At 40.7% G+C, this 25,048-nt stretch overlaps 1 protein-coding gene across 2 annotated transcripts in view; it reads left to right on the top strand.

Annotated features, from left to right (window-relative positions):
• Positions 1-24,812, top strand: part of CD2 (CD2 molecule) — a 50,401-nt gene extending 25,589 nt beyond the window's left edge. Inside the window, exons 4-6 of one of the 2 annotated variants that reach the window (XM_021002708.2) lie at positions 1,909-2,031; positions 11,321-11,459; positions 21,809-21,896. In XM_021002708.2, the coding sequence (XP_020858367.1) occupies positions 1,909-2,031; positions 11,321-11,454 (257 nt within the window). In that variant the 3' untranslated portion in view covers positions 11,455-11,459; positions 21,809-21,896. Of the gene's footprint in view, positions 1-1,908; positions 2,032-11,320; positions 11,460-21,808 lie in introns of both variants that reach the window. The other variant, XM_021002699.2, reaches the window with a different exon arrangement.
• Positions 24,813-25,048: the final 236 nt, after the last annotated feature.

The following is a 25,048-nucleotide window of genomic DNA, read 5'->3' as shown; positions in this document are numbered from 1 at the left end:
GAGTAAATCAATCACCCTATCTCTACACAAACACAGGCAAAAAACAGCCCCTGACCTCAAGGAGGGTACATTCTAATATTGAAATACCACATAAATAACTAGGTACATTCATACAAAGTAGATGAAGGTAATCTCAGAGGGAAATTTTTTCATAGCAACTGGAGGGACCCAAGAAATGTTACCTACAGAAAGTGAGATTTCAGTTGAGTCTTGAAGGATATGTGACTTGTTCATAGTCATACAGCCATGGTGTACCAGAGACAGGACACCCAGGTCTTCTTGACTCAAAGGCTTCCTCTCTATCCTATGCCATGATGCCTCTTTAGGGTTATCTAGGGCCAGCTGATTCTTAAAACATTATTTTTTTTTCTTTTAGGTTCATTACTTAATTGTATCTGTGTTTGTTTGAATTGCCCTCCTGCCTTCTGTACCATAAGTTAAACTCAGTAGTCTTTGGCCATCATATCAAACCAGAAGCATGAGGCAGTGGAAATAACCCTAGGTTTAGAGGCAGTGAATTTTAGTTCAAATCCCAGCCTCATTTCCAATTACAGCCATCAAGCAGCCCTACCTGCGTGATGTTGGATAAGTTGTTTATCGTCTCCAAGTCTCAGTTTCCTCCAGTGTAAAATTAGAGGTTTGGACTAAACGATCCTTAAAGTGTCCTCTATCTTTAAGTTTGTCATCCTATGATTAGCAGGCAGCAGAGCCCTCCTCCCTCTGCTCCCCATCCTTCTGCCTAAACTACTTCTAGTTCTGCCCCTGAGTTTCAGATCCAGATTAGGAAAGCCTGAAAACCTGGGTCAATATAGAGTTCTTGGCCCCAGTGAGGATGCAGCAGTCATGAACCAAACCATCTTCTGAATTCTTTAAAACCCGAACCACAGTCTTCAAATGAAATGGACTGCCACAGGCATGCAGTAAAGGGCTTAGAGGATCCTGCCAGTCTAACCATTTCCCTTCAGTTAATGTTGGTTTCAAACTAACCTAGTCCCTCATCTTAGCACTGTTCAAAGGATCTTTAATGTTTTAGCCCATCATCACCAAGGTTTGGGATTAGCCTTGATTTCTTCTTCCCATTGGATAACCTAAGACATAATACAGCTTCTCAGCAAAAGGCAAGTGAGTACAAGAGCATAAAAAAGCAAAGCCACAATCAGTAAGCCACTGTAGTTCCTATTTGGAGGGGGATTTCTCTTCTTAAGGAAAATCCTTTAAGAAATCTAATTTCTATCCCTTGACTTTCCCCCTGGAGTCAATCATGTTTCCTACAAAAGAATAAGCAAATTTCTTTCTCCTATTGATTTTCGTGGAAACATTCAGCTGAAGAAGCTATTTCTGTTTTGATGCCCTATTGGGTCAGATTTCATGATACATTATCAGACTGATAGCTGTATTGGTTGTAAAATGATACTGCTAAGGTCAAGGTCATGAGTTCGATCTCTGTGCCTTCCCAATAGCCTTGATCTGATTCAGAGCCATGTTTTTTATCTCCTGCCCCAGCTGGCTACCTCACAAATGGATCATGTAGAGTTGGAAGAGTGGGGATGGCTCACTGCCACACCTCAGCCCTACTGGAAAACAACTCATAGCAAATACACTTACTACTTGTTGACTGTCCAGTAGTTTCAGCTTGGAATATAAAGAATGTTACTAGTCTGAAAGAGAGAACAATGCCTGAGAGAGATTCTTAGGGTTTTATGCCATATGTGGACTCTGTCAAAATGCTTTTGAACATACTTCACCTCTTATGCGATCCAGCCAGTCCGGGATGAAACTGAAACAACTTTTTCCCATTGACCTACTTGAGGAGGAGGTAACATGCATTCAACCTGGATAACTAAGTGGTGATTTTTGCCCCTGTACCCCTATCGCCAGTGAACTATCCTTGTTTTTCCTCTCTTACAGTGAAAGTTTGGAACATTTATCACATCCTGAGTATTTGTGGAGGAGTGATAATCCTGTTAATCTTCTTGACTCTGGCCATTTCCTGTTTCCTGAGGAGGAAAAAACAAAAAAAGAAGCCAAATGGTAAGTTGTTGTTCGGTCCTACTGCTGAACACCTGCTTGGGCTAGCAGGCTCACCGTGGTGAAAAGAGATGATGAAGAAAGATTAGGGAGCTGGGCAACTTGGACTGGTGGGGCTGGCAACCTGTGGATGTGCAAGACAGTTTGCAGTTTGCTTAATTGTGAAAATTAAGTACTTATGAGTGGTAATGGGGCAGATTAAAAAAAAAATGAGTTCAAATGAGCCCCAGAATAGGAAATGACTTGCTTCTCCTCCTAGGCATAGAGAAAAGTTGCATGAAGATTAAAACTTTTTTTAAAAACATCTTTACTTTTTAAATTGAATTTTATTTTTAGTTCTGAGTATTCTGTCCAATTTTTCTTCTCCTCCACCCATTGAGAATATTAAAAAAACCCAAGCTTGTTGCAAATATGTTTAGACGAGCAAAACAAATTCCTGCATGTTATATCCAAAAAAGAAAGCAAGAAAAGAAAAGAAAGGAAAAAGGAAATATGCTTCAATCTGCAGGATTAAACGAGATTATGTTTCTAAAGCACTTAGCAGGGTGCCTAGTATGTAGCAGGCATTGAAATGCTTATTGCTTCCTCTTCCCTTCCCTGAATTCTGAGTCCATTAGCTGTCTGTCAGGAGATGGATAGCATGTTTCATCATGAGTACTCCTGAATAGTGGTTAGTCATTGTATCAATGAGAGTAAGATTTTGCATGTCATAGATTCTAATGGTAGCAGAGAGTATCAGAGGGATTTTTTCCCTACATACTCCAAAAGGTAGGTTGGCTTCAGTTCCACCTTGGCATAAAGGTTCTGGTCAGCTCTGCCCCTTGCTGAATCTCCTTGCCATCTCAGGCCAGTCAAAATGTGCATTGTTGGTGGCTGCAGTTTTATAATAAACTGCAACTTTGATTCATTCTTTCATTTATTGATTTAAAAATATGTAAAGTCACTTTTATGAGTAATATGCCATGCTGGGTACTAAAGGAGATACAAAAATAAATAAGATGTAGTGTTTTGTGCTTGAGTAGCTTATGATCATGGCGGGGGTGGGTGGGTAATAAGTCACTTACTGATATGTATGATGAAAATAAGTACATAAGAAAACACTGAGCACTATGAGATTGGATGAGGTAAAGACTGCTTCTGTTTAGGAGACTTGGCGAAGGCTTCCTGAAAGAAATGGCATTTGAATTGGGCTTTGAACATGGGTAGGATAACAACAGGTGTAGGTATAAGGAGGGAACATTCCAGACAGAGATAATGACAGCATAAACAGAAACATAGAGGTGGGAAGGCCTGGGGCATGTTTGGAGCATGGTGAACAGCCTGGTTTCATTGGATTGTAGAGTGCTGGAAGGTAGAGAATTGGGAAAGAAGACTGGAAGGGTTGACTGGGGTCAGCTCTGAATGCCAGACTTTGTACAATCCTTTACGGATCGAGCCTTAAGTATGTAGAGAAACTAGTCCCCAGAGACATATTTCTTTCCCCTTGCCATACTTTTTGCCTCAGTTAATTCATCAGCTTTGATAAGTTCAACTATCATTTCTATGTAGATAGCTCCCAAATCTATATATCCAGTCACGGCCTCTATCCTGTGTCCTATGGAAGTGATTTCCTGTTGGGCGTCTCCAATGAGATGTCTGATTCAGTTGTTGTCGTTCAGTCATTTTTCAGTTGTGTCCAACCCTTCATGACCCCATCTGGGGTTTTCTTGGCAAAGATATTGGAGTGGTTTGTCATTTCCTTCCCCAGTTCATTTTACAGATGAGGAAACGGAGGCAAACAAAGTTAAGCGACTTGCCCAGGGTCACACAGCTAGCAAGTATCTGAGGCTGGATTTGAATTCAGATCCTCCTAACTCCAGACTCAGCACCCTATCTGCTGTGACATCTAGCTGCTCTGGATGTCTTGTAGGCATTTTCCATTTTCAATTCAACATGTCCAAAGAATTCATTATCTTCCCCCTTCAGCCTACACATCCTCCAAGTTTCTCTATTTCTGTTAAGGATATTACAGTCCTTTCAGTCACCCATGTTCAGTTCACCCTTCACTTTTCATCACCTGCTGTACACCATCTTTTTTCAAGTCTTGTGGATTCTGCCTTCACAACATGTCTTGCTTCTGTCCTTTTCTGTCCACTCACAGGACTACTAGCCTAATTCAGATCCCCATTACCTCCCACTTAGATTTTCTTAATTTATCTCAGTCCCCTGAGTATCTCCCTTCTCGAATTCATCTTCCCCACTATTACCAAAGTAATCTCATGAAACTCAAGTAACAACAACAACCACCAGCATTTATGTCATTTGGTCCTCACAACAACTCTGGAAAGTAGGTGCTATTTTTATTCCCATTTTATAGCGGAGGAAACTGAGGTAAACAGAAGCTAAGTGACTTGGCCAGAGTTACATAGCTAGTAAGTGTCTGAGGCCAGATTTGAAGTTTACACTTTAAAATTTGCAAAGCGCTTTATATATGTTTATCTCACAATAACCGTACGAAGTGGGAGTTACGATTCTCATTTTATAGATGAGGAAACAGGCTGATGGAGGTGAGGTAATTTGCCTAGGGTCACATAGCTAGTAAAAGTCTAAGCCAAACTCAGGTCCTGCTGACTATAGAGTCCAGAATTCTATGCACTGGGCCATCTACCTGAGCAGAGTCCCCTTTCAAAAACAGGGCTTCACGTACAAAATACAAACCCTTCATCTTATCGTTTAAAGTCCTTCATGATTTGGATTTAGTCCACCTTATTGCATGTTACTCCCCTTCCCATACTCTACATTTTAGCCAAACTGCCTGCTAGCTGGTCCCCAGATTTGGTATCCCATCTGTCACTTCTACGCCTGGAATGCATTCATTCCTTCCTCACACCTCTATCTTCCAACCCTTTGTCCCCTCCAAGGCTCAGCTCATATGATATCTCTGATGAGAAACCTTTCCTGGGTCCCCCAGCTGTCATTGCTCTGTTCCTCCTCAAATTTTCTTGCATTTATTTATCTGGGTACATGTTGTACACCCCCAGTAGAAGGCAAGCACCTTAAGGGCAGGGACCATTTTTTTCCTTTTGAGCCAAGGAGGCTTACAATATATGCAGTGATGAAATGATGATGTGATGAAATTAATTAATAAAAATATTATTGTCTATTATGAGCAAGGTGCTATGCTAAAAGCTAGAGCTATAAATACAAAAAGTGAGTCATTGACCTCAATAAGTTTGCATTCTAATAGGAGGAGACAGCATAATACATACAAATATATATATGTGTGTGTGTGTTAATATATACACATACATACAAACATTTCCACATGTATACAATACATCCATATACACATGTATGTGTGCACATATAAATTTACGTAGGTATGTATGTATGTAAAGGAACAGGAATTTTAATTTTGAGTCACAGGGATGGTGAGCTGATATATAGGACAGTCAATTGACACACCGTTACTAGAAGTAATAGTAGTTTTGATTTAATTTCTTTAGTTAGAGCTAGAGGTAAAAAAAAAAAAAAGGACGGGGGAAGGGTTGTTGCTCTCTTGTGATCAACTCTTCATGATCCAACTTAAGATTTTCTTGGCAAAGATACTAGAATGGTTTATTTCCTTCTCTGGCTCATTTTACAGATGAGGAAACTGAGGCAAACAGGGTTATATGACTTGCCCAGGATCACACAGCTAGTAAATGTCTGTGGCTGGATATGAACTCAACTCTTTCTGACTCCAGGCCCTCTCTATCCACTGCAGCACCCATCTATCTACCCAGCAGGGAGGAGTTCAGCAGGGCAAAGGGCAAGAGGAGAATCATGACGGGTTGTGTGAATCATGGTCTGGTCTGGATCTGGCTAGATATCATAAGCTATGGAAGCTTGTGCTCAGTAACCAATCAAAACCGCTCATCCCTAAATGTATACAAATGACTATAATAAAAATTGAAATATAGGAACATAAAATATGTTAGAGGTTGCTCTGAGCTCAGATCACAGAGAGAGCTTTTCCAGCTTTGGCTGGGGCAAGGGGAGGGTTCAGGGAAACTTCCGTGAATGAAGTGGCGTTTGATGGGAGCCCTAGAAGAATGAAGATTTAAAGGGAGAAGGAAAGAAGAGGAATATATGAGCCAAGAGGGCAGGAAAGCTTGGGACAGTGTTCAGGGAACAGTAAATTATCCATTTTTTTTTCTGCTGCTCAGAGTACAAGGGACAAGAGAAGAGAGAGCATGAGATAATTCTGGAAAGGTAGGAGGTGGTGAATTTCTGTGTCTGGAAGGCTAGACTAGGCAGAAAACCATGAACCTTGATGTTTTCCCAACTTATATTCCCTTTGCTACCTCCAGATTTTGCCACTGTTCCCCATATTCCTGAAATAATCTCTTCCATATAACCCCCACCTTTCTGTCTGCTGATATACTTCTCTTTCTTTAAGGCAGAGTTTCCGAATTTGGAATCTACAGACCCCTTCCCCACCAAAGGAGTCCCTCAGTAGATTTCAGGGGGGGTACATGAATTTGGATGGGGAAAATTACATCTTTTATTTTTACTGACTTCTAATTGAAATTGAGCATTTCCTTCCATTATTTAAAAAGATGATTCTGAGAAAGGGTCCGTATCCTTTATCAGACTACCAAGGGGCTCCAAGCCAGAAGAAAGGGTAAGTATCCCTACTTTAAGGAGTCTTCCTCCATGAAGCCTTCTCTTATCTCTCCTCCCTGCTTGAAGCTACTATGCTACTTTAACTGGACCTCTCCTGTTTACTCTGTGAATTCCCAGAATGCTAGAGGATTTAGAGCTAGAAGGGCCTTTAGAGACTACACATGGGAAGCCCTTCATTTTTTACATGGAGAGACCCAGAAAGAAGTGAATCGCCAAAGATCACATAAGGAGTAAAGAGTAGTATCTCCTTTTATTGAAGGTCTTCAAACAAGAACAGGATAACCACTGGTTAGAGATGGTGTAGGGGGGATTCTTCAGGATTATAGATCTACAACAATGATGTCAAACTCAAATAGAAATGGGGCCACTAAACCATACCTAAGGATTCTTGGGAGAGGGTAGTGGTGTGGTATACTGACTTTGAAAACCACAGTTGTTTTTTTCAGAGTTGCAAGGAATTTTTTTTTTAGGCTATACATGTATGATCATATTAAACATATTTCAACATTAGTCATGTTGTGAAAGAATCAGAACAAAAGGGAAAAACCATGAGAAAGAAAAAAAACACAAAAAAGGAGAAAATAGTATGCTTTGATCTGCATTCAGATTCCATACTTCTTTCTCTGGATGTGGATAGCATTTTCTAGCATGAATCTTTTGGAACTATCTTAGATCATTGCATTGCTGAGAAGAGCTAAGTCTAACAAAGCCAGTCATCACACAATGTTGCTGTTACTGTGTACAGTGTTCTCCTGGTTCTGTTCACTTCACTCAGCATCAGTACACATAAGTCTTTCCAGGTTTTTCAGAAATCTGCCTGCTGGATTTCTTATGGAACAATAGTATTCCATTATATTCATATACCACAACTTGTTCAGCCATTCCCCAATTGATGGGCATCTCCTCAATTTCCAATTCTTTGCCACCACAAAAAGAGCTGCTACAAATTTTTTTTGTACATGTGGGTCCTTTTCCCTTTTTATGATCTCTTTAGGATATAGACCTAATAGTGGTATTGCTGGATCAAAGGGTGTGCACAGTTTTATAGCTTTTTGAGCATAGTTCCAAATTGCTCTCCAGAATGGTTAGATCAGTTCACAACTCCACCAACAATGCATTAGTGTTCCAATATTCCCACATCTTCTCCAACATTTATCATTTTCCTTTTCTGTCATATTAGACAATCAAACAGGTGTGAGGTGGTACCTCAGTTATTTTAATTTGCATTTCTCTAATCAGTAGTGACTTAGAACATCTTTCCATATGACTATAGATAGCTTTAATTTCTTCATCCAAAAATTGTCTGTTGATATCCTTTGACCATTTATCAATTGGGGAATAACTTCTATTCTTATAGATTTGCCTCAGTTCTCTACATATTTTAGAAATGAGGTCACACTGGCTGTAAAAATTGTTTCCCAGATTTCTGCTTCTCTTCTAATCTTGGTTGCATTACCTTTGTGCAAAAACTTTTTAATTTAATGTAATCAAACTTATCTATTTCGCATTTCATAATGTTCTCTATCCCTTGTTTGGTCATCAATTCTTCCGTTTTTCATAGATTTGACAGGTAGACTATTCCTTGCTTTCCTAATTTGCTTATAGTTTCACTCTTTCTATCTAAATCGTGTACCCATTTTGACCTTATCTTGGTATATGGTATAAATTGTTGATTTATGCCTAATTTCTGCCATACTGTTTTCCAATTTTCCTAGAAGTTTTTGTCAAATAGTGATTTCTTATCCCAGAAGCTGAAGACTTTTGGTTTCTCAAACAGTTGATTAATATAGTCATTGACTACTATGTCTTGTGTGACAAACCTATTTCACTGATCCACCACTCTTTCTTAGCCAGTACCAAGTAGTTTTGATGATTGCTGCTTTATAATACAGTTTTAGATCTAGTATGACTAGGCCACCTTCCCTTGAATTTCTTTTCATTAATTCCCTTGATATTCTGGACCTTTTATTCTTCCACATGAATTTTGTTATTACTTTTTCTAGCTCTGTAAAATAGTTTTTGGTAGTTTGAATGGTATGGCACTGAATAAGTAAATTAATTTAGGTAGAATTGTCATTTTTATCATATTAGCTTGGTCTACCCATGAGCAACTGATATTTTTCCAATTATTTAGATCTGACTTTATTTGTGTGAAAAGTGGAAAACCACAGATTAATATTATCTATGTTCTATTTTTGTCAATTTTGTTTAATGTTTATGTAACATCAATATTCATTGATTTGCATTTTAATCAGGTTCACATCATACTGGGGCTGCTTGACCCAAGGCCAGCTAGCCCAACCCCCTCACTTTATAAATGGAGAAAATTCAACCCAGGGAGGTCAAAATATGTGACCAAAGGCACAGAGGTAGTAAATATCCAAGATAGGATTTGAACCCAGGTCTTTGGACTTCAGAGCCCAGTGTTTGTTCCACTGTACCATGCTGATAAGTAGAATGGTGACCTTTGAAGAGTCTTCCAATTCTGAGATGCAGTGTTTGGTTAGCTTGGCACAGACTGATGGCATTGATACATATCTGAGGTATTTGTGTATTTGGTATAGCCTTCCCAACCAGAAAGCAAGCTCTTTGACATCAGGGATTGTGTCTTGCTTCAACTCTGCATCCCCACCTCCCACCATAATGCATTATGCACACAGAGGATTCTGAATAAAGGCTTGATTTTACAAACAAATCAAATGGAAGGCTTTTAAGCAGATGAACGATGTGTTTAGAACACTTTGTTAGGAAGTTCAACCTGCCAATGGTGCATAGACTAGATGGGAAGGGAAGTGAGAGACAGTTGGAGACTGGTGAGAATGCAAGTGGATAGACAGTGAGAGAGGCCCAGGCTTGAACAGGAGAAAAATGGGCCAGATGATAGTGAAATTATATACCAGTTTTAGCCACCCCAAGCTGCTTTGTGATACCAGACTCCATCCTTTGAACACCCATACTCTAAGGTAGAGGCATCAAACCACAGAGGCCCAATTACATTTGCCCTTACATCTCCAAAATGTAATTGCCAATTACATTTTAATATGGTTTGAGGGTACTTAAGATTGTTGACTCCCTCAAACCATATTAAAATATGATTGGGAAATGGCTAACAAAATAAATAAAAATATAATAATATGCATGTTAATATGTGGTTTTTTAAGTCAATTTGCAGCCATCAGAGATCCTAATGGGTGGCTTATTGGCCACCATTTCTGTATGAGTTTGGTATCACTGCTCTAAGTCTATGACCATGGAGCCCAGCAGTTGTTGGAGAATCACAATTTCGGGTGATCTGTTGGAGTATCCCTGACATAAATAGACTATGGCATATTATCTCCGATTGAATGAAAGAAGAGGTGTCAAATCCATCCTTCAGGAACTGCATGATCAGAAAGGGGAGCTGCTTGGTCATATAGTGAAACTGAGAGACAAGTGAGGTACTGTACTGGTATCCACAAATTGTGAAAATAATAATAGCTAGCATTTAGATAGTGCTTTAAGGTTTGCCAAGAGTTTTATACACACACACAGACACACACATTCTTTTCTCTCTCACACATGTATACACATATTTATATAGACAATGTGTCCCAAAAGTCTTAGTACCCTTTTAAGCGATGTTTAAAAGGGTACTAAGGTTATGTATAGCTAGATCTATCTATCTATCCACATATATGTGTATGCATAGGTATGTATTATTTTAAATTATATAATATTAATATTATTTTAATTGTTAATTATTTAATATTTAATATTATTTTAATTAATTTAATCAATTAATTTGCTATTACTTTATTCTCACAAAAACTCTATGAGGTAAATGATATGATTATCCCCATTTTACAGATGAGGAAACTGAGGCTGAGAAAGGTTAAGTGACTTGCCTAGGTATCTTGGGAGGAGGTCCGTATTGAGTGCAGCGGACCACTCAGAACTTGAAAGTTCGTATAAGTCATTTCTTTAATAAAAACACGCCAGGTGATACCTAGGCAAAAGCAGCCCTCACCGAGGTTCTACCAAGTCGCAGAAGCCTACTCTTCACTCTGTAAAGTAGTCCTTATACACGCCTTGCCCAAAGGGACAACAACTGTGTTTTAGGTCACTCCACCTGGTGGCAGAGTTAACTCAGACCGTCCCGGGCTCGTCCCACAGCTTCCTACTCTCGGCAACCCTGGGGTGGGGGAGACGTGGTGAGGAGCTAATGGAAGCCTCCCAGGATGCTCATCTCAGCGTCTGGGATTAAAGTGGGTGAGGTGGGGGGAGGGGATGGTGTACTTCAAGTCTCTCTGAGTTTGCATCATCGGCTCCTGACCCATAACGTTAGGGTCACACAGACAACAAGTGTCTGAGGTAGGATTTCCAATCCCGATCTTCGAGACTCCACATTGGGCACTGTCTTCCACTACCCCACCTCAGCTGCCTCAGAGGAGGGCTTTTAGTATAGTGGTTATATATGCATGTAGGGTTTAAGAAAGGATGTGAGGACAAGAATCCCAGAGTATGAGAGGAGGTGTGGCTGGGTCACGGATCATTCACTCGAGTACCTCCATAGCGGCCAGGTGACAATATTCTGTCACTGCCTGGAGTGGAGGCTCTTCTGAACCAGGGGGAAAAAATAAATCAATGTTTACTGATTCCCTCTTAGGGTCTTGGTTCAGACTCTACTTCCAGGTATCTTCCAAGAGTGACCTGCTTCTCGAGGAGAGAAAATATGATGAGCAGCAAAGGAGCAGAAAAATGGGAGGAGGCTTCTCTTCTCCTGTCATTGGGAGAGGATAGAAAAGGTAGGAAGAGGGAGGGAGTGGCTGGTCACGGGATTCAGCGAGAAAGTCCCTCACACACCACCTGGGTTCAGTTTCTCACGATTCATTGGCAGGGAGTTACTAATTTGCATTCAGGTAGTTGAATAAACTATCACTGAAATGCAGTTAGTTCATCCCAGCAATTTGCCACGAGAGCGTGAACAAGAACACGGAGGACTGAGAACTAACAATTTCACTTCCACAAAGAATAGAAGGCAAGTGGGGTGGTACAATGCACAGAGCACTGGACTGGGAACTGGAAAGAACTAAGTTCAAATACAGCTTCAGAAACTGATCGGCTGTGTATCTCTGAGCTAACTCCCTTAACTCTTGCTTGCCTCAGTTTCCTCATTTATAAAAGGAGGATAATAATGGCATCTACCAGCAGCTAAGTGGTGCAGTGGTTAAAGCGCAAGACCTGAAGTCAGGAAGACTCATCTGCATAACTCCAAATCTGGCCTCAGACATTTACTAGTTGTGTGACCCTGGGCAAATCACTTAACCCTATTTGCCTCAGTTTCCTCGTCCGTAAGATGAGCTGGAAAAGGAAATGGCAAACCACTCCAGTATCTCTGCCAAGAAAAGAGATGGGGTCATGAAGAGTCAGATATGACTGAATAACAATGTTTAAGAAAAGGGGAAAGAAGCCAGGATACCAATTCATAGGATAACCAAAATAATGCAAGGAAAACAAAACAAAATTGAAAGAAAACAGAGCTTTGATTAATTGACCAATCATGACTCCAGAGAGAGGTGGTGGACTCCAGGTGTGCGAGGAGGCATACATTGCAGGATGTGGCTGATTTGTCTATTTGTTTTGCTTAACTGTACTTTGCTAGAAGGATGACTTCTACTGGGGTAAAGGAATCATTGAGAAGTCATAGTGACACTAAAAAAAGAACATCACTAAAACCTTTTTCTTTTTTGAAAAAAAGAGAAAGCTAAAGAGAAGAATCTCTCCATTCTCAAGGTTATTAGGGATCACAAAGTCATAGAACTTAAGAGTTGGAAGGGGCGTGAGAGGTGATCTAGTCTTAACCTTATAGGTTAAGGATCTGAGATTTGGTGAGGTTAAAGGACTTGACAAAGATGATAAAGGTAGGAGCGACCAGAGCCAGAATTTGAATCGAGGTTCACTAACTCCAAAGCAGCTTATAGAGGCAAAAATAAAAAAAGAAAAGGAATCTGGAGATGGACGGAAAATCTGAACCAAATCAGGAGATTAGGAGATAGAAAACTCAGGTCCTCCTGACTCCAGGGTCAGTGCTCTATCCATTACACCACCTAGCTGCCCTGACTCTTTTTTTTTTGAAAAATTATTTAGTATTTTATTTTTCCCCAGTGACATGTAAAAACAATTTTTAACATTCACTTTTAAAACTTTGAGTTTCAAATTCTCTCCCTTCCTTCCCTCCCCAACCCCTTAGTCATGTTGTTAAGTAAAACATAGACCACACTCCCCCAAAAAAAACCTCAAGAAAAATAAAGTAAAAAAAGTATGTTTCAATTTATATTCAGACACCATCAGTTCTTTCTCTGGAGATGGATAGCATTTTTTATCATAAGTCCTTCAGGGCTGTCTTGGATTATTATATTGCTGAGAAGAGCTAAGTCATCCACAGCTGATCATCTTATAATATTGCTGTTACTTTGCACTCTGTACATTTCACTTTGCATCAGCCCATGCAAGTCTTTCCAGGTCTTTTTGAGAGCATCCTGCTCATCATTCCTTATAGCACAATAGTATTTCATCATAGTCACATACCAAGATTTGTTCAGCCATTTCCCAGTTGACAGGCATATCCTCAATTTCCAATTCTTTGTCACTAGAAAAGAGCTGCTATAAATATTTTTGTACACATAGGTCTTTTTCCTTTTCGTTTTTATCACTTCTGTGATACAGACCTAGTATTGGTATTGCTAGGTCAAGGGTGTGAGGCATAAGACTCTTCCTAGACAATGAGGAATTGGATACTGTGAGGACGAAGCAGCTTCTTGCCCTGGAACATCATTCCACCCCTGAATGCCTTCCTCTGAGTGCTCTGCTCCTCCCAGAACCTCAATTTTAAGAAAAGTGACTAGGTCAGCCATGTTCACTCCTCCTCTTCTCTCTGCGCTCTGGTTCTCCAAACTTCTTTCTCTGCCATGTCCCCATGTGGACACCTTCCTCTCCCCCAATATTTAGCTCTTTTTAAAGTTATCCTTTCTTCATTAGAATGTAAGTTCCAGAAAAAATCCAATTGTGCTATGGGGCAGCTAGGTGGTGCAGTGGATAGAGCACCAGCCCTGGAGTCAGGAGGACCTGAGTTCAGATCTGGCCTCAGACACATTACTCTCACTAGCTGGGTGACCCTGGGCAAGTCACTTAACCCCAACTGCCTCATCAAAAAAAAAATCCAATTGTCCATTAGAATGTAAGTTCTTTGAGGGCAGGGATTGTTTGTTTTTGATTGTATTTTTGTCCTCAGCACTCAGTAGAGGTCCTGACACATTGTTGCTTGGTTATTTCAGTCAGTGTCTGCCTCTTCATGACCCAGTTTGGGGTTTTCTTGACCTAGGCTTTATCCACTCTTCCACCTAGCTGCCCCGCCTGACATCTCAGTAAGTACTGAATAAATGTTTATTTATTTGATTCCAAAGATCATAACATAGCTTCAAAGGTAACTTGAGAAAAGAGGTCATCCATCCTTTAAGAATCATTGGAAGAAGATTTTCTGGTAACTTGTGATCAGTCCATGACATAAATCAATCAACAGGAATTTGTAAGGGAAGGAAGATAGTTAATGTAATTATAGTTAATAGTTGTAGTTAATAGTCATAGTTAATGTAGTCTCAGAAGACAAATATGACAGAGGTAATGAGGTGTTAGTATGTTAAGAAGGTGTTAACATCTAGTGATCCCTTTGTGAAATGTGAACACTTTTCTATAATGGAATTAAATGGAGTAATCCCATATGGTTTGGCTTTGCAGGACTTTAAATGAATAAACACTGGATTAATTCAGAAATCCTAGGAGGATACACATCTGTCCAGAGTTACCTGTGGAAGAGACCATCATGGGTGGGTGGGAGGAAGAGATGATTTCTCCACCAGCCATATAGCTTGAAGGGGAGCTACTCAATCAGTAGGAGACACTGCTTCAAGGTGTAGGATATACACTCCAGACACAGAGTTAGTAACTTGAAGGAAGAAATAACTTTCAGGAGCAGGACCTCTAGCAACAGAAAAGGGCTGTGGATTCAGAAAACTTTTCTTGGCAATAAGTAAAGAGTTCTGGAGTATATGGTAGAGGAGAAGGCCGCAGCATCTTGATTATGCAACCTTTGCCCAGTAAAGATACTGTATCTGGGGTAGAGCTGTATGAAGATTCTAAGAAGAGAGAAACTATATTGGGCCCCTGCAGTACCACAATTGTGCCTTGCCTTGGCCACATTTGTTGCCTTCATGTTTCATTAACATCATATTCTAAGTTTCCCCCCACTTGTCCCAGAATCCCAATGTGTACGTGAGGGAGAACTTGCCCTAGGTCTATCACAGAATTTTTTGTATTTATTGTTCTTACTATGTCCTCTTAGTAAATGCCTTTGCTAGGAGCTAGTTGTGTCTATTGGCTGACTGCTAATGGGGAGCACACTGGTGGGGGTTTGTGAGATCTATAGTTTTAGGAATGTTTACCCACTCTTACCTTGAATCCTAAATCTGGTAGCTGACATTTTGGGAGATGAATTCAAGAGAAAGTGACAAACATTCATTAAGCACTTACTGTGTGCTATGAGAATAAAAATGAAGTAAGAATACAAATCAAGTAAGACAGTTTCTTACTTAAAAGAGCTTTCATTTTACTGGAAGGGTGGTTGCCTTCTCAGGATATTTCTCCAGGATATCCCTCTCTTGACTTTCGACTAAATATTCCCTACCAGGCCTCCCCACTGTAATCCGTGGATATCTTCATACAAATATACCTTCTTAATAGACAATGCTATTCTGCTTCTTATTTTATCTATCCCCTTTTGTTTTGTTTTGTTTTGTTTTGTTTTGTTTTGTGGACAGGGCAGGCTAAGTGGCACAATGAATAAAGCACTGGGCCTGGAGATAGGATGACTTATCTTTGTGACTTCAAATCTGGCCTCAGAGCCTTCCTAGCTGTATGACCCTGGGCTAGTCACTTAACCATGTTTGCCTCAGTTCCTCATGTGTAAAATGAGCTGGAGAAGGAAATGGCAAACTACTCTAGTTTCTTTGCCAAGTAAATCCCAAATGGGGTCACAGAGAGTTGGACATGACTGAAAAATGACTGAATATCATCATCACTTTTTGTGGATAAAGTATATCTTTTTAGACCCATATTTCAGCCATAAGTGTCATTCTACTAAGTCTCAGTGACACCTATAATTACATTGCTTCCTTATGTAGGCTTTCTAGTTTACTCTGCTTATTACTAACATGTGCATTTGTAGATAGATGTGTAAGGCCTTGAATTTTATTTTTAGCCTCTTTTTTGGATTTAAATTCCTATTCATTACTGGGAACCTCCCATGCCTTTCTTTTTATGTTTTAGCTGCTATTTTCAATGATCTCTAGCCTTGGTGTATATATATACACACATATATACATATATGTGCATATATACATACACACACATATACATATACATACATATACAAATATATACATATACATACATATATATAGCATATATATACACACATATATATATGTGTGTGTGTGTATATATGTGTATATATATATATATATATATGTGTATATATATATATATATACATATGTTTTCTCTCCCCTATATTAGGGCTGTGTTGAGAGGCATGGTGTTCAGAAGGAAGGAAGTGAGAGTCCCTCTGTACTCTGTCTTGGTAAGACCATGTTTGACATGTTACGTTCAGTTTGAATTTGAAAGGCAGCTGGTGACACAGTAGATAGAGTACCAGGCCTGGCATCAGGAAGACCTGAGTTCAAATCCAGCCTCAGATATTTACTGACTGTGTAACCCTGGGAAAGTCACTTAACTTCTTCTGGCCTCAGTTTACTCATCTGTTAAATGGGGATAGTAATACCTAACATTTGATCCCTGTGAGGATTAAATGAGGATATTTATAAAGCACTTAGCACAGTGCCTGGTCCATAATAAGCGCAATATAAATATTATCCATTATCATCATCACCATCATTACCACCGTATTTTAGTAAGGATATTGACAGTCAGGAGAGAACCTAAAGAAGGCAACCAAAATGATGATGTGGATTGGAATCCATTTTTTTTTTTGGCTAGGCAATGGGGTTAAGTGACTTGCCCAGGGTCACACAGCTAGTAAGTGTCAAGTGTTTGAGGTCAGATTTGAACTCAGGTCCTGCTGACTCCAAGGCCTGAGCTCTATCCACTGTGCCATCTAGCTGCCCCCCAGATTGGAGTGCATGTCATAAAAGGAACCATTAAGGGAACCAAGGAATGTCTAGAGAAGACACAGATAGGGGAATGATATTTGTCTTCAGGTATATGAATTGCTACCATGTTGAGAAGGGACTAGATTTTTTTTTTTTTAGCCCCAGAAGTCAGTATAGGATCAGCAGTGGGTGGTAGTTGCAGGAAGTTGTGTCTTCTATTAAGGTAAGACAAAACTTCCTGTTAATTAGAATAGTTAAAGTGGCATGGGCTGCCTCAGGAAGTATTTGTGGTATCTTCAAACAAAGGTCAAAGAAATTGTTGTAGAACCTTTAGGTACAGACGAGCTAGGGAGCCGCTCAGGTCTTTTCTACCTCTTACTCTCCATACTTCATAATCCTGTAAATATCTTTGGATCTTTAAGCTTGGTTCAGTCAGACCCAGTTTGGTCATTTCAGTTGTGTCTGACTCTGTGACCCCCATTTGGGGTTTTCTTGGTAAAAATCCTGGAGTGATTTGCACCATATTTACTTCTCCAGCTCATTTTACAGATGAGGACACTAAGGCAAACAGGATTAAGTAACTTGCTCAGGATCTCACAGCTAGGAAGTATCTTAAGCCAGATTTGAAGTGACAAAAATGAGTCTTCCTGACTCCAAGTCTGGCACTCTATCCACTGCTCTACCTGGTCAGATCTAAAGAAAGGAGATCTACTCACTTTAATAACAGCTAGCATTTGTATATAGCTTTAATGTTTGTAGAACATTTTATTACTATTATTATTATTTTATTTTAGCCTCACGACAACCGTGGGAGATAAGTACTGCTAATAACTCCATTTACAAATGAGGAAACTGAGACAGCAGAGGTTTTGTGATTTATTTGGGGATATACAGCTAGTAAGTTTCTGAAGCCAGGTTTCAATTCAGGTCTTCTTGATTCCAGGTTCAAAGCTGTAACCACTGTGCCACCTAACTATATAGGCAGGTTTCTCAGGTTTGCTCAGACTGGATCCAATCTCTAAAGAACTTCCCAGTGGCTACCAGAGCAAAACTAGTGTTCAATATGTGGTCTAGGGCTCAGTGTCTTTGGGGCAAACAAAATTTTGTGGTTAATTTCCACCAAGAGCTGAGTAGCTGTGGGCAGAATATTTTTACACGTTTTACTTACTGTGATGAGTATCTTAATATGTATGGAGCAGAAATGGGGAGGAGGGAGCAAAGAGCAGTATACAAAATGGATTATCAGTCCCTGGATAATAAAAAGTTAATTGTGTTAGCTCCATTTCTTAATATGGCTAAAGGGGAAAAAAGAAGATAACTCACATTTCTACACTACTTTAAAATTTACAAAGCCCTTCCTCCCAAAAACTCTTGAGTTAGGGACTGCAAATATTATTATTCTTATTTTACAAATGAAGAAACTGAGGTCACCCAGCTAGTCAGTGTCTGAGTCAGGATTTGAACTCTGACCCTCATGTCCAGCAGTCTTGCCACAGTCTACCTCTACAATTCTATTGGATTCAGGGAAAATCAAAGAAATGAATAATAGGATAGAAAGTTAAATTTCTAAGAGGAGGATGAAGGAATTGAGTTAATTTGAACTAGGAAAAAAGTGATGGCATTTGTCTTTTAAGTATGGTAGGAACTCCTTTTTAAATTGGTGTCAGAACATATCTTTTTTTTGGGAGGAGGGTTTTAGGCAATGGGGTTAAGTGACTTACCCAGGGTCACACAGCTAGTAAGTGTTATGTGTCTGAGTTCGGACATGAACTCAGGTCCTCCTGAATCCAGGGCCAGTGCTCTATCCACTGCGCCACCTAGCTGCCCCTCTGAACATATCTTGAAAGGATGATTATGAAGCACCACTGTAAGTGACTTTATCAAGAATAGATTATGCCTGATAAAATTTAATGCCTTTTTTATGGTTATTAATTGGTATTCCAAGGGATTCCATAGGTACAGTTTACCTGTGTATCATTCAGTCATTTTCAGTCATGCCCGGCTCTTCGTGACCCTATTTGAGGTTTTCTTGGCAAAGATACTGGAGTAGTTGGCTATTTCCTTCTTCAGCTCATTTGACAGATGAGGAAACTGAGGTAAACAGGGTTAAGTCACTAGGGTCACACAGCTAGTAAGTGCCACCTAGCTGCCCATAGCTTACCTAGATTTTAGCAAAGCATTTGATCTCATGCTATTTTGTGGGAAAGATGGGGACCAGGCAATGATGCCATCAGATGGATTCCAATTCACAGAAAGGCCAGGAACAAAGAGTAGTTGCTAACAACTTGGCAGGAAGTCTCCATGTGAGTGCCAAAGGGGTCTGCACTTGACCCTGTGCTGCTTACAATTCTGTTAATGACTTGGATAAAGGCCTCAATGGCAAGATTGTCAGATTTTCAGATGACACAAAGGCTGGAAAGAATGGTTGACGTACTGGATGATGGATCCGGCATTCCTAAAGACCTTGGGAGGCTACAGTGCTGGACTGAATCTAAACAAGATGAAATTCATCAGAGTAAATGTTAATTAAGGCACTTTACAAAAAGTCAGCCTCGCATGTATAATGTGGGGGAGGGATGATTAGACAGCAGTATATCTGAAAAAAATATCAGGGGGGTTTATGGACTGCAGGTTCAATATGAGTCAGGACTGTGATGTGGCTACCAAAAAACTTAATGCAATCTGGGGCTGCATAGATAGTGTCAGAGCTTCTAGGAACTAGGTGGCGATGGCTCCCTCGTACCCTGACTGGATGTGACCATACCTAGAATATTGTGTCTAGTTATGGGTGGTACAATTTAGGAAGGACATTGATAAGCTACAGTACTTAGAGAAAAGGACGAGGATGGTGCAAGTCTCAAATCTACCCAACGTGAGAATCGCTTGAAGCACTTGGAGGTGCCCAGCCTTCTGAAATGAACGTTCAGAGGAGATATGATTATTGGGTTCAAAGATCTGAGGATCTATCATGCAATTTCTTCTAAAAGGGAGGAACCAGGTGCAGTGGGTGGAAATTTCAGTAAGGCTGATTTAAGCTTGATGTCAGAAGAACGCCTCTTCACAATTTTGCTGTTATTCAGTCATTTTTCAGCCATATCTGACTCTTTGTGACCCCATTTCAGATCTTTTTGACAAGAATACTGGAGTGGTTTGCCATTTTCTTCTCCAGTCTATTTTACAGATGAGGAAACTGAGGCAGTGTTAAGTGATTTGCCCAGGGTCACACAGCTAGTAAGTGTCTGAGGCTAAATTTGAACTAAGATCCTCTTCACTCCAGGGCCAGTGTTCTATCTACTGTACCTGACTTGTACTGTATTTGACCCCGAAGGTAATATAGAGAAACTGGAGTTTATTGAATTGGTGGGGTGGTAACAAGGTCAAACCTGGACTTTAAAAAGATCACTTTGACAGCTGAGTGGAGGATGTATTAAAATCGGGAGAGACTTGAGTCAGGGAGACCAACCAGTGGGCCCTAGGAGGTGATGCCCCCCCCATCAGTGCTTACTATGTGACTTGAGACATGGACATGTAGGAGTGATGTATCGAATGTAGAAATGATAGGAGGTGGCAACAGACTGAATATGTGGGGCGAGTGTGAATGAGTAATCAAGGATGATACTGAGGTTCTGGGCCTGGGTGACTGAGAGGATGGCAATGCCATTTACGGTAATAGGGAAGTGTGGGAGACAGGAGGATCTTGGTGGGGCAAGATGAATGAGTTCTGTTCTGTTTTGTATATGTTGAGTTTGAGATGTCTACCAGTCATCCAGCTCTAATGTGCAAGAGGTGATTGGTTAATCGGGTGGATATAAAGCAGAGAGGGCTGGATATAAAGATCTGCGAATCTTTATAGAGAAGATAATCAAATTCATAGAAGCTGATGAGACAGACTCTTGGGGACACCACCATCTAGTGCAGGCTCTGGGGATGATAAATCTCTAAGGGGGAAGAAGACAAGATGGGGACAGTAGTAGCGTGCTGCGACTGTCACCAGACCTCTATCATGGATTTCACTTGTTATTTCTGAAATCATACAGCAAAGCACATTACTAGTAGCCAAGGAGTCCTCTGACTCCAAGGAAGAGAGGGACAGAGGGAGGGTCTCTTGACTTTGGGCCTCAGAACTTGAACTACTTGTGACCTTCTGAAGACTGAGTAAAGAGTAAAACCTTATGAACCAATCAAGAATACACTTAGCAGATACGCTCCAAGCTGGAATGCTGTGTAGTTTGGCAAAAGTCCAATTCACGGGGCAGCTAGGTGGCACAGTGAATAGAGCACCGGCCCTGGAGTCAGGAGGCCATGAGTTCAAATGCGGCCTCAGACCAGACACTTGGCACTTACTAGCTGTGTGACCCTGGGCAAGTCATTTAACCCCAATTGCCTAAAAAGTCCAATTTGTCTTGGAATCTCTTTGTACTTTATTCTTCTCTGTTCCTCAGTTTCCTCAGCTATATAATGAAAAAGTGGATTAGCTTACCTTGAAGGCTTCCTCCAGCTCTTAAATCTCACAGTCCTATTTCATTCTAGGTCAGGGGTTCTTAACTTTTTGTGTGTATTATTCACCCCTTTGGCATTCTCATAAAGCCATGAACCCCTTCTCAGAATAATGTTTTTAAATACACAAAATAAAATACATAAGATTACAAAGAAAAATAATTACATGAAAATACAGTCATCAAAATATGATTCTAGGCTAAAAATCCTTGCTCTAGGTAGTCTGATGGCATAGTCCCTAGAAATAGCATTATAACGATGCAAACCATTCCAGTATTCTTGTCAAGAAGATCCAAAATGGGGTCACAAAGAGTCAGATATGACTGAAAAATGGCTCAAGAACAACAAAGTTGTGAGGAAGCTTGCATCCCTCAGGGTTCTATATTACATTTAGACCACTTCTTTAAAAGCTAAATGTGCATTTTGTTTTTGCAGTTACAGATCAGAATCTGGAGATTAAAATCTCCAGAGTAAAGGAAGAGAGAGGTCGAAAGCTTCATCAGAGTCCAGGTCACCATCCACAACTAGCTGGTGGTCGCCATCCACAGCAACCAGGTGGTCATCGTCCCCAGGCCCCTGGTCAGCATCTCCAGGTACCTGGTCGCTGTCCCCCAGTACCTGGACATCGTCCTCAGCAGCAGCAGAAAAGGCCTTCTCCAAAAGTCCAGAAGCAAACTGGCCCTCCCTTGCCCAGGCCTCGAAATCAGCAAAAGCCTCCACACCAGGAAAAGGAAAAATGAGAATGATTTCTCCTGGGGGAAGTTTCTCTTTGCTCCACTTTGGGAACAGATGTAAAAAAAAATCCTTTCAATCAAACAAAACTGCAGAGTTTTCCCTATTCGTGGTACAAATTCTTATGAGTGTTTTCTACTGTTGGGCTACTACTTTTCCTAAGTATCACTGGTCAGGGACAATGTGTGGGGGCTTATCTACCCTTTTGTAAGAGGGAGGGAAAAAATATCAAATGGTGGAAATCAAAGTGACTGAGGACTTGTTGACCTGGCCCAGGATAATGTGGCCTCATGGCAGGACTCCTCCATTGTCAAAGAGGAAAAAGCAGCTAAGGGTGCAACCATTAAGGGGATGAACTGGAGGTAGAAGGGACCCCAGATGATGAAGCAACAATTCTTGCCCTTGACAAGAGAATTCTTTGATGTTTTCTTGTTCAATCCAGCAAGTAAGACACTTTGCTAGGTACTAGGGTAATAAAAATAAACTAAAAAATAGTCTTTTCCCTTAAAGAACTTAGATCCTTCTGAGTTCATTCAACACATAGATGAGTAAGCACATGGTCATTTGAGGAGAAGGAAGAGGATACCAACAACCAGGGCTGGAGTTCTTTGCCTTTTCTGTGTCATGGACTCTTGGCAGGCTGGTGAAGCCTATGGACCCCTCTCAGAGTGATGCTTTTAAATGAATAAGATAAAACAAAAAGGAATACAAAAGGGACCAATGATACTGAAATGGCTATTAACATTAAAAAACACTTCATAGACCCTAAGTTACAAATTCTTGAGCTAAGGGTATCAGAAACACTTCCTGTGAGAGTACAGAAACTGAGCCTTGAAGGAAGGTAGGGAATAATGGATACTGTTTAAAAAAAAAAAGCTTTGCTGGGCCATGCAGATGTTGTGACCATGTGTAACTAAATGAGAAAAGCCTTGTCTTGAAGTGTTTGTTCGTATCTACTCTTTTGTAAGGGAGGGAGAAATCATTGCTGTGACCATCTCAGTCTGCTCCTTGTCAGACAGAGCCCAAAGTTAACTATGTTAGAATATAATACTGAGTTGGACAGGTTTACAATACAGAAGAAGAATCAAACTTGGGTCCTAAAGTCTGGTCAACCCAGGTCTATAAAATCCCCTATCACACATACACACACACACACACACACACACACACACACACACACATCCAAGTCCCGTGGCATGAAACTGGAAAGGGTGTGTCGGCTCCCCAGCTTGGCTAGATGGATAAACCATAGCAAACTGGGAGGAGCACAGTTTAGGGTTTGAACTTGGTTCCCCAGTGCTGTTCAGAGCTGCCCATAATCCTTCTCGATGACTCTTATTGCCCACTCCTCTAATGGCTGTCCTGAGCAAATATTCTAGGAAGTGGAAAATCATAGTTCACAGGACCATAGATGAAGAGCTGAATTTGGAGGCTCTGAAATCCAAGCCCCCTCCTTTTACCGATGAGGAAACCGGGGCCTGGAGAGATGTAATTACTTGTCCAAAGTCGCATTGGAAGAAAGCACAGAACTGAAAGGGATCAGAGCTTTGGAGCTATTATGGATCTTAAAGGCTATCTGGTCCAACTGGCTCATTTTACAGGTGAGGAAACCAAGCCCCAGACAGGTCGATTTGCCTAGGGTCTCACAGGGAGTAACCAGCACACCGGGGAATCAAACCTAGGTCTAGTGATTCCAAATGCAATAGTTTTTCCATTGTACCATTTCACATTGTCTTGTGAACCAACCCACATTCGTTTTGGATTGGAGGTCAGCAAGAAGCTGATCGGAAGGCATGCACAGTAGCAGGGATGAGAAAGAATTTGGTTCCATTAAATAGCCTTGATGGTTGTTATCAAAAGGTCACCCCATAGGCATGCAGAGAGCTTGGGGCTAGCCAATGCCCTCTGCATGCCTATGCTCACTCCCATGTGGGACTTAATATTCAGGTACCCTGGATCAGGGAGGAGAGAAGAAACAGGAAAGAGCGAGAATTGTCAGTTAAAGTTCTAAAGTAGAGACAATGAAGTAGGTTCTTTGAAACAGCAGTGTGATATTTGTGGCCTCATCCCTCCCTGGGTTTCTCAGACATGTTCAGCCTTGCCAGGAAACACTGAGGTCTAAACCACAAGCTCTCTGCACACTTAAAGCTTCCTGTAAGAGCCCTGGTGTGTGTTGAATGCTTTGCCCACTTCATATGAGTCTTCAGTTTGAACATCTGGAGTCGATCATTAAAAAAAAGTTAACTCCCCCCATTTATTCGTTTGGAATGCAAAGACGGGAACCAACGGGATAACAACATTAAGCCAAGCTTCTACTGAGCTGGATACAAGAAGGCCCTACCTCCTCTCCCTTTCCTGCATCTGGGCAATGGAGAAGAATCCTGCCCTGAGACCCAGATCACACCCCACCTTCTTCAAGAAGTCTGCTGTAACCCATCAGCGTGCCGCAGTCTCTCTCTCTTCCTATCTACGTGCCTTTAGTATATTGTTGGTGCTTAATAAATGCTTGATGATTAATTGATTCACTATTTCATACTGTTAAACTTTCTGGTCTTTCAGGCTAAATTGTAACTTTTCAGGGACAGAGAATTATTATCTATGTTTGCATTTGCCCCCATTGCCCAGCCTAATAAATCTAAATGTTTATTGTAAGGATTCAAAGTGAACAAGCATTGTTCATATGAAATAAAAACTTTAATACATCACATCTGTCGGTTTCAAATGCCCTGTTGGAGTTTCCTTTGCAAAGGGTTAACCCCACCCAAGCATTTTTGATCCTCTCCAAACCTCACCCACCTCAGTAGACTAAAAGGACCTGTGGAAGTAAGGTCCATAATTGGTCTAAATTTACAATCTCCCCTCCCTCCCCTGCCTAACGTGGTGCAGTATTAGTCCAAAATAAGCACTTGGTCAATGTGGGTGGCCATTGTTGACGCCAGTCTT

This window comes from Phascolarctos cinereus, unplaced genomic scaffold (genome assembly GCF_003287225.1).
Source record: "Phascolarctos cinereus isolate Bilbo 61053 unplaced genomic scaffold, phaCin_HiC Scaffold_5;HRSCAF=322, whole genome shotgun sequence".
NCBI lineage: Eukaryota > Metazoa > Chordata > Mammalia > Diprotodontia > Phascolarctidae > Phascolarctos > Phascolarctos cinereus.
This window is presented reverse-complemented; position numbering and strand designations above follow the sequence as displayed.